Source organism: Brachypodium distachyon, chromosome 3, assembly GCF_000005505.3.
Source record: "Brachypodium distachyon strain Bd21 chromosome 3, Brachypodium_distachyon_v3.0, whole genome shotgun sequence".
Classification (NCBI taxonomy): Eukaryota; Viridiplantae; Streptophyta; class Magnoliopsida; order Poales; family Poaceae; genus Brachypodium; species Brachypodium distachyon.
In genome coordinates, this window is record NC_016133.3 from 51,524,927 (window position 1) to 51,535,475 (window position 10,549).

Below are 10,549 nucleotides of genomic sequence, written 5' to 3' on the forward strand. Positions count from 1 at the left end.
TTGCTCAAGCTAGTCTGGCCAGACAAAAAAAAATCTGTACAAAAGAAAAGAAGAAAAATATCATTTGGCCGGACTGCATATTTCTCTTGTATATACAATTGGAGTGCAGAATTAGTACTACTGGACGGTCGCCATTTGATTGCCTCCTCAGTCCTTCCTTGCCAATACAAGCCCTCCATTTGTTAGCGGCGACACCAACTTGCAAATATCTGAATACTTGCGGAATTCCACACATATTTGTTAATTCAGGAGATCCTAACTACAACATCAGCTTTAATAATTTTCTTCTAGCTCTGCCTGATGGTGGTAGAAAAACCATCACAGGCTTTTCCCGTCGTCCACTCAGCGTCTGCGTCCACTATTTATACTCGGCGCACGCTCCCTTCCCTCCCCAAGTCCCCCAGCCTTGCTATCTCTGCTTGCAGAGAGCCATGGAACCTGACGCGATCCATGCACCCACGACCTCCTCTTCCTCCTCCTCTTGCGACTCAACGGTCATCGGTGGCACGCAAGAGACGTCCAAGAAGAACAACCCCAAGCACCTGAAACGCAAGAGAGCCGCCATCTCTCCCGAGACCGACGTCGGCGCCGCCGGCGGGGGCGAGGAGAGCAGCTGCTGCACTACGGCCGTGGACGAGCGCACGACGAAGATCAGCGCGGCCGGAAGGCACCCGTCGTATCGCGGCGTGCGGCGGCGGAGCTGGGGCAAATGGGTGTCGGAGATCCGGGAGCCCCGCAAGAAGTCGCGCATCTGGCTCGGCACCTTCCCGACCGCGGAGATGGCCGCGCGCGCGCACGACGTGGCCGCGCTCGCCATCAAGGGCGCCGCCGCGCGCCTCCTCAACTTCCCGCACCTCGTGGGCGAGCTCCCGCGCCCGGCGTCCGCCTCCCCAGCCGACATCCAGGCCGCGGCCGCCTTGGCCGCCGCGCAATGCGAGCCGCCCCCCGCTGCCGCTTCGTCCTCCTCCGTCGATGCCGAGACGGAGACGTCGGCATCGGCATCGGCATCGGCCGCGAGCTCTTTCGGCAGCGAGGAGAAGCAGGCCGAGAACGCGCTGTTCGACTTGCCCGACCTTCTGCTGGACCTCAGGGACGGCCTCTGGTGCTCGCCGACGGCCTGGGCGTCGGCCCCGGACGAGTACAGCGTCGAGCTGCAAGAGCCGCTCCTGTGGGTGGAGCAGTGCTGGATGGACGCTGCCGCGCCGGTGCACCCGGCTTAGCCTTAGCCGTTTTTCCGGTCCGGACACGCGGGGCACCACGTACGAGTCACTCACGGCTGCCCACCCACCGTGGTTGCCCGGAAACGGACGACCCGGTACACATCACATGGCGCGCGCACTTCTTCCTTTTCCAACGTCGTGCTTTGCTTCGCGCTTGTCAGCTCGTGGTGGCAAGTCGTCCTGGAGTGAGGTGAACGGAGGGTCGGCTTCAAGCACTAGCATGGGTGGGGGGGGGGGGGGGGGGGATCCTGGACTGGACCACCTTGTATTTAGTGACACATCAGGAGGAGTTTGATCAAAGGGAGGCAGAGTAAGACGAACGTACTGTAGCATGTTATCAGATGTTTCGACATTTTCAATTGGTTTGGTTATTTACACTAGTATATGCATGGTTTTATCGATTTGCGGTGGATTCTGGTGGGAGGATGTGTATGTACTTACTCATACATGTGTTTGTTTTCCTCAAGCTGTGTGTTTTAAATATCATAAATGTGAAATGCAGCCCTATCAAAAAGGAACAAGGTCAAAGGAACCGTGAAATACTCTATCCGTTTCTTAATTCTTATCGTTGTTTTAGTTCATATACAATCGACTGGTCTCGGCCTTAATCTCATGCGTGCAACTAATCATAATTTGTTCCCTTTTGTTCAACAAAGATAAAACATTCTTTTTGCATATGTTCGCAGCATTGTGATAATGCTTGCGATAACCACGGGTCCATTTAAGTGAACATAAACCTCCAGGCTCCGAACAAGACAAAGTGAGATATCCTTTTTTTGCATGCTTTTCTTCATTTGGTTTTAATAGTTGAAGTGTTGAACTACACACTCGTCATTGATCATGATCGTAAATCCTAGGTTGCAATGGCAAGGAACTAAGGAAGATAGCTGATCGGGACAAGTAGGCCGTGTTCCTTAATTAAAGATTTCCAGAAGATGGTAATTCTTAGATATTTTATTATAGTACAAGGACCTAGCTAACTCGTAAATTTCATCAAAATAAAATCACTAAACACTTTTGTTCAAGCAAAACATTAAGGAATCATACTTGTTAAGTTAAGTATAAGGGTCCCTTTGACTCAAAGGAATTTCATGGGAATCTTGGAGGATGTCATTCCTAAGGAATTTGTTCTATACTACTCTTTTGATTCGTAAGATTTGAAATCACAGGAATTTTTCTTATGAACAGTCCCTCCATCCCATATTAAGTGACTCAAATTTGTATAAATATGGACGTATCTATATACCAAAATACGTCTAGACATGTAATATTTCGGCACTTAATATGAGACGGATGGAGTACTTTGTATACAATTCTGGAGGAAAAGTTCCATTAAGACCAACCTCATGAAAAATTTCCTTCGTTTATGTGATAACTTTTCCTATGGTAGATTCTGTTGCAAATTCATGTGTTTTCGTATTCTTTAAAATTCGATGTGATGTGACATTCAATTCCTATGTTTCTGAAATCTTGCGAATCAAAGATGCCTTAACAAGGACGGGGTTTCGCTATCTTTTGCTTTCGTGTTTGCACAAATACAGTCTAAGCTCTCTCTTTTTTCTAAAACTGTCGTCAAATGCTGCTAATTAATCGAACAAAAAAGGAACTGTAAACATGGTTCAACCAGACAGAATTATCATCTCTCGTAGCAAACAACAGCTAGCTTCTTGTTCTTCTACATTCATGCACTGTTGAGCAAGATGCAACAAACGACCGCACCGTACATGGCGCGGGCAAGCACGGGCGGAGAAATGGTACTGTCTACTGAGAGAGCTCATTCCACTAGCCACATCTTCTGCATATACAACGCACAGTGACGGTGGCGAAGAAAAATCGTCTGAATATCCTTTTTTGTAGAGAGAATCCCGTAAAATAAAGTACTCCACTAAGATTAGTACGGTACGATATTCGGGTTTTGTCGATATCCAGCCGGAGGTCCGGGCCCAGTGGACCGATAATCCCAGGCCCACCTGTCCCCACCAGATTTTGGTGCTAGTACGTGTTAGACGGTAGGTGAGACGTACCGTGGCCTTCGCTGGTTCAATTACTCGGCGCCGGCTCTGCGGTGATCGAGCTGCAAGTCTGCAACCATCAAATGATTTGCGCCATGTATGGACCATCTAACTCCAATTCTGATGCATGCGCGCCTGAACCACCGGCGACCACCCTAGCTTGCAGCTGCGGCTCTGGCTCTACAGTCTACGGAGGAATGTCGCCGCTGGTCTGATCTGATCTGAGCTCCATGTAGTTACGACGCATGTTTTATGTTTAGTTAAGACGGTTTAAGATGGCCAGGACTCGCTTTTCAAGTATTTCAGGCCTCACAGGATGTAAAGTGCGTGGTTGTGTTGCATTTAATTAAGAAGGCACGCTGCCTGCCACGTAATTAAAATCGGCCACTCCGCTTTTGTTTAATTGTTTCAGCCTTTGAGTTTGCTCCTACATGGCCAGCTGAGCGAAAGGATGCAACTACCGAATACAACACCGTAGATCGATCCCGATCCCGCCGTTCGATCAATCTAGCACGCGTACGTACGACAAATTGGATACATGTACGTACGTACACACATCTATGAGGGAGGCCTTCACGTCAGCGTCAGGGGTAGTCATGCATTGTGGCGTTGGTGCTCCGGTGCGGTCCGGTCCGTTCATCAACAAACCGTGGCAAAAGCAGCTTTCCGCGCTTGAATGGAACGGCCTAGCTAGCACTTAGCAGTGGTATGGCTTAGCTATGGACACGCTAACCACCATCACGCTATACCTGGCATTGGCAAAGGAGCTAGCTTTGTCGTTAGCCATGGCTGTCAAAGTGTAACTACACGTTGATAGCACGGCCGGTTCCGCGAATATTCCGATCGAAACGTTTGCTTTCCGTTTCTGCCGATCTGCTCGATATATTAGTTAACTCGCGGCGGTCTTAGTTTACACACGCCCAACACACGAGGAAGGGGAATCTTGAGTTAGCTCAAGGTAATTAACCAGGGGTTCCTCTCTGCCTGCGCATGTGTGGTGCTGTGGCGCCAGCTACCATCAGCAACTTGCTTATGCTCTAATGATGCGATCTTTTGCTTTGGTTTGTTGGGATTAAACAAGGCGGAGATGAGACGATGGGGGTGTGTTTCTTTATGCGCGCGCGCGGCCCATGCATGCTTCCCTTTTTCTCTTCTTTAATCTTTCGTGATCGACCGAGTATGGCATGGGCTATACGTACGTGTAGACGTACGTACGCACAGGGTATTCGAGAAGCCCCTAATGAACGCGCGCATCGATCGAGTACATGAGCTGGAAATACGCCGTTAGTCAGCGGATCCTGCATTGTATAATCTGTCGAGGGATTACGTACTTCCTCTGTTCACAAGTAAGTGTACATGTAGTTTTGTTCTAAGTCAATTTTTTAACTTTGATCTATTCTGTTGAAAAGAATAGTAACATATATGACATCAAATCGGTATATTGTGAAACTACATTTCAAAACGGATCTAATGATGATAATTTGGGTCATAAATGTTGCTAGTTTTTCAATAAAATTGGTCAAACTTTGATATTTTTAACTTAGGACAAACTTATTTGTGGACCGAAGGAGTACTAGTATAGCATATTGGCCCCTTGCAATTAATTACCTTCCGTTAATTATATTGCACTGTTTCTCTCTCTCTCAGAGTCTTTCCATGTTTTTCTCACTTAACCAAGGCACCAAGCACTAGTAATTTTTTCTTCCGAGAGTGTCTGCATTTGCTGTAGAGCATGTATTGTGTGGAACGTCTGCAGAGCGATGGACATATTTAACAGTGCTGCTTCCATTGCATTATTGCAACCCCACCTGTTGCAAGCAAGATCCAAATCTTCAGGATCTCTGGAGGGAAGATTCGGCGCATTTTTAATCCTGCGACGAGCCCAATTTAGTAGGTTGCAGCTGAACAGAGAAGTTTTTTTTCTCTTTTTTTTTGCTTACAGGGGAGAACAAAGTTCTTCTAATTTCCATAACTTCATTACTTGCAAGTTGTAATCGATTGCAGAAACTATAATATTACTAATGTCGTCAAGATATGCTTCTCCCTGATTATTAGCTACAACTGATGAGTCTGAAGTCAGAACTCTAGAAGGTTGGGATATATTCGTTTTGTGCAGCTGTCACGACTCACAAGTGAGACTGAGAATGATGACCGATAACAGAGGTGAGGTATGTATTAGGTGCTGCCTGGCTCACTCTATATGAATGAATTCTGTCTTTTACGAGGTAATTGCACCAGTGGCAGAGGTGGGAGCAGTTTAGTCCAACAAGTTGCTAAATAAGCAAAACTAGTTCTATAAGTTAAGATTCGAGAGCATTTTAGTCCAATAGTCCGAATTGGACATGTGGCAGCTAGATGGAGTCCCGCCGGGCCATGAAAATTTTGCAAAAAAAAAAACCCGAACAAGAACAATTTGTACACACGCCCGCCGGTGAGGCCATTGGAGGCGAAGGAGAACTTCCGGAGGGGGTTTTCAACATAAAACACAGAACACATGTCAACGCCGGATTAGTTTGGAGCTCTAAGCAATCTGAATCTCAACTTCTGGGACTAGTTTTGCTCATTTTGCAACTTGCTAGACTAAACTGTTCCCACCACTCAAGTTGTTGGGCCAGTGGTGCAATTACCTCGTTTTTTATCTTCACGAGGAAGAAGCTTTGCCTATTTTAGATCTTCCTTGGTACTACCAAGGAATTTCACAAAAAATTTGAAGGACTGCATATACCTTAGATTTTTTTTTATAAAGCAATTTTACAAGAACAACTTTTTTAAAGTACGCTGATATTCATTACTGAATAAGGAATACAGTATAGAAACCAGCACAAAGGATACAAGAAGGATACAGACACACGGAGTAGTGCCACCAAACCAAAGAAAGGACCTCAAAGAATAGCAAAATTACACAACAGCCCATAGTCCCTTCCGTCAACATCAGCTCCACCACGCGACCGAAGCCCTTGCCTAGCTTGACTGGTGAAGAGTGTTAAAAACTAACTAGTTGATTTTATCTAGTTTAAACTAGAGTCCTAACCGAAGCAGATATAGTTGAGATATCATTGTTGTATTCAAACTGTAGCTTGTAATCTCATATGCATGCAATATATAAAGGGACAAGGGCCGGCCGATTGTGCCGTGTGTTCCACCATAATCAATCTCCTTCTATAGCTTGTTCTTTTCATGGTATCAGAGCCTACCGATCTACCATGGCTTCCGCCGCGACGCAGAGCGCTACTTCCGGCGCCATCGTGTCTAGCACCTTCCTGAGTCTTGGTGTGGCGATCCCTACGACGCCGATTAACTTTGCCAACCTCATCACCATCAAGCTCACGCCAGAAAACTACCTTCTATGGCGAGCGCAGGTCCTTCCAATCCTGCGGAGCAACCTTCTCATGGGATACGTCGACGGGACCTTCCCGTGCCCCACGGAGAAAATTCCCAATCCTCAGGCAGGAGATGGAGGTGCTTATCCGACAATCCCTAACCCGGCTTTCCAAGCCTGGTATCAACGGGATCAAGCGATCCTGTCGGCCATCCTTTCTTCACTCACCGAATCGGTGATTGGGATGGTCCTCCTCGCCAGTTCATCGGGTGAGGCCTGGTCCACGCTCGCCGACAGCTTTGCATCACAGTCGACGGCGCGATCGATGCAGATTCGTCATCAACTGTCGGCTACCAAGAAGCATAATTCTTCAGCGACCGTCTACTTCAACAAAATCAAAGCCCTGTCTGATACACTTACGACGATCGGGCAGCCGCTTCGCCCTGAGGAGTTTAACTCCTATCTCCTTGCTGGACTCGACAGCGACTATGATGCTCTCATAGAAGTGGTTTCTACTCGAACCACCGTGATGCCGACTCGTGACGTTTATGCTCAGTTGATGAGCAACGAGCAGCGGATCGAGTCTCGCAAAGCTGAGGCCGCTGCTGACTTTCACACCGCCAATGCCGCCAATTTTCGCGGCAACAACTCCTCTGGTGGAAGATCATATGAGCAGCAGAACCAGGGGAAACCGATCTACTCCAACAAATCGGGATCCCCTGGCCCCTCCTACCCGATGCAACAGATCAACAGCAACAACCGCACCAACAACTCCAACCGTGTTCTTGGTGGAGATCATCCTCGGATGCGGTGCCAACTTTGTGATGCCGTCGGCCACATTGCCTCTCGCTGCTTCAAGCGATTTCAATATGATTTTCTTGGCATTGGAAACGATGGCAGATATACTGACCGCCAAATTGCAGCGGCTACTCAAGGCGGGCAAGGAGGGCAGACTTCGGCATATGCTGTAGATACAAGCTGGTATGCTGATACAGGGGCTACAGATCACCTCACAAATGAGCTTGATAAGCTCACCACCAAGGAGAATTACCACGGCAAGGACCAGGTTCATTCAGCGAATGGTTCAGGTATGCACATTAGTCATATTGGTCAATCTATAATTCCTATACCCTCCAAACATCCACTTTATCTCAAAGACGTGTTACATGTTCCTTCCGTGACTCGTAATCTTCTTTCTGTGCGTAAGCTTGCTCTAGATAATAATATCTTTATGGAATTTTACCCTTATTATTTCTGTGTTAAGGACCGAGCTACACGGGAAATTCTTCTTAAAGGCCGATGCCGTGGAGGTCTCTATCCCTTGGGAGCACCATCTTTTAAGCAAGCTTTTCGTGGTCAAGTTTTCAGTGGAGTCCGAGTGTATAGTCACCAATGGCACTCACTTTTAGGTCATCCGTCTACCCAAATAGTTCAGCATGTTTTGCATAAACACTCTCTTCCACTAGAGTCAGTTAAAGATAAAGTTTTAGTTTGTGATGCCTGTCAACAAGGCAAGAGTCATCAGTTACTTTTCTCTCCTCTAGTCATGTTACATCCTCACCTCTTGAGCTTGTATTTTCAGATGTATGGGGCCATGCCCAAACTTCTGTTAGTGGTCATCAATATTATGTGAGTTTTATTGATTCATATAGTCGTTTCACATGGCTTTATCTTCTTAAGCAAAAATCTGATGTCTTTAATATCTTTCTTCAATTTCAAAAACATGTTGAACATCTCCTAGATAAGAAGATTATCTCTGTCCAGTCAGATTGGGGTGGTGAATATCATAATCTTAATCAATTCTTTAACAACATAGGTATATCTCATCGTGTCTCTTGTCCTCATACTCATCAACAGAATGGAACCGCTGAGCGAAAACATCGTCATATTGTTGAAACTGGCTTAACTTTACTTGCTCATGCTTCAGTTCCATTTCACTTTTGGAGTGATGCCTTTACCACTGCCTGTTTTCTCATAAATCGTACCCCTAGCCGTGTCATCTCCATGCAAACACCTCTAGAGCGTCTCCTAGTGAAGTACCAGATTATACATTCTTCAAAGTCTTTGGTTGTGCTTGCTGGCCTCATCTTCGCCCTTACAATAATAGAAAACTTCAATTCCGCTCTAAGAAATGTGTCTTCTTAGGATACAGTTCGGTCCATAAAGGTTATAAGTGTTTGCATGTTCCATCTAATCGAGTATATATCTCTCGTGATGTTATCTTCGATGAGAATGTTTTTCCATTCTCTAATCTCCCATCCACTCCCACATCCAACCAATCCACTGCTGCCACTCCCAATTCTGACCAATTTGATGATGTTGCATATATACCGTTGCTGTTTCCTAATCATGGTGCAGGTACAGGCCGTGGTGCTCGATTTGAGCTCCTGGATGATGATGAACCAGGTTCTCCAGCTACTTCCAGGCCTCATAATCACGTGCCAGATTCTCCAGAGGTGTCTACCCCTTCTTCTGAATCTCCTGGCGCTGCCTCTTCTGCCGACAGAAACGGCCTCTACCGCGGCAGAAATTTCCAACACAGAATCTGCCGTGACTGCTTCACCTCCAGCGGCACCAGCTCTTTCTCGTCGGGTCACATGACTACATCATGGGATTACGAAACCCTATATTTGCAACGATGGTACTGTCGCTTGGACAGCTACAACTTCGGTTGATCTTCTCACAACGGAACCCCGTGATTTTCGAGAAGCTCTTGCTCATGATCATTGGAAACAGGCGATGGAGACAGAGTTTGCTGCTCTATAGCGGAATAATACCTAGCATCTTGTACCTGCTGCTCGTCCTGGTGCTAACATCATTGATTCTCGTTGGGTGTTCAAGATCAAACGGCGAGCAAACGGTTCCATTGAACGATATAAGGCTCGTCTTGTGGCTAAGGGATTTAAACAGCGATATGGACTCGATTATGAAGACACATTCAGCCCGGTTGTCAAGCCCGCCACGATACGCCTGCTTCTCTCTGTAGCTGTCACCCGGAATTGGCATGTTCGTCAACTTGATATTCAGAACACCTTTCTCTATGACATTCTTGAGGAGGAAGTCTATATGCGCCAACCCCCTGGTTTTGAAGATTCTGCTCGTCCTAAATATCTCTGTCGCCTTGAAAAAGCTCTATATGGATTGAAGCAGGCACCTCGAGCTTGGCATGCTCGTCTCAGTTCTGTCCTTCGTTGTTTGGGTTTCACTGCTTCTTCGGCTGACACGTCATTGTTCATTCTTCATCGGCATGATGTGGTCATCTACCTGTTGGTTTATGTGGATGACATGATAGTCATTAGTTCATCTCCGGTTGCTTCTGATCGCTTGGTTCAGCAACTTCGTGATGAGTTTGCTGTGAAGGATATTGGTCCGCTACACTACTTTCTTGGGCTTGAAGTCCTTCGATCACCGGGGCGTAGTTTCCTTTTCTCACAACAGAAGTATGCTCTTGAACTTCTATGCCGAGCTAGTATGCTTAAGTGTCAGCCTGCAAACACACCCATGGTGGTTACGGAAAAGCTGTCTGCTCTTGACGGTGATCCACTTTTAGCTGATGATGCAACCAGGTACAGAAGCATAGTTGGTGGTCTCCAGTATTTAACTATGACACGTCCAGATCTTTCCTTCGCAGTCAACAAAGTGTGCCAGTTTCTCCATGAGCCACGAGATTGTCACTGGACAGCAGTCAAACGCATCCTTCGATATGTTCAGTTTACACTATCACACAGCTTGAGTATACTGTCTTCGACCAACTCTTCTTTGTCAACGTTTTCAGATGTTGATTGGGCTGGTAGTGTTGATGATCACCGGTCCACAGGAGGCTACGCAGTCTTTTATGGCTGTAACTTGATTGCTTGGAGTGCTCGTAAACAACCTACAGTGTCACGTTCCAGCACTGAATCAGAATAAAAGGCACTTGCCAATGCAACAGCAGAGATAGTTTGGGTTCAGTCTCTCCTTCAAGAACTGAAGATCCTCTTGCGCAGCCTCCTATACTT

At 46.7% G+C, this 10,549-nt stretch overlaps 1 protein-coding gene across 1 annotated transcript; it reads left to right on the top strand.

Moving 5' to 3' along the window:
• The first annotated feature begins 327 nt into the window (after positions 1–327).
• Positions 328–1,459, top strand: LOC100834022 (ethylene-responsive transcription factor ERF038). The gene has a single exon (XM_010237485.3). The coding sequence runs from the start codon at positions 432–434 to the stop codon at positions 1,218–1,220; it is 789 nt and encodes a 262-aa protein (XP_010235787.1). The 5' UTR covers positions 328–431; the 3' UTR covers positions 1,221–1,459.
• Positions 1,460–10,549: the final 9,090 nt, after the last annotated feature.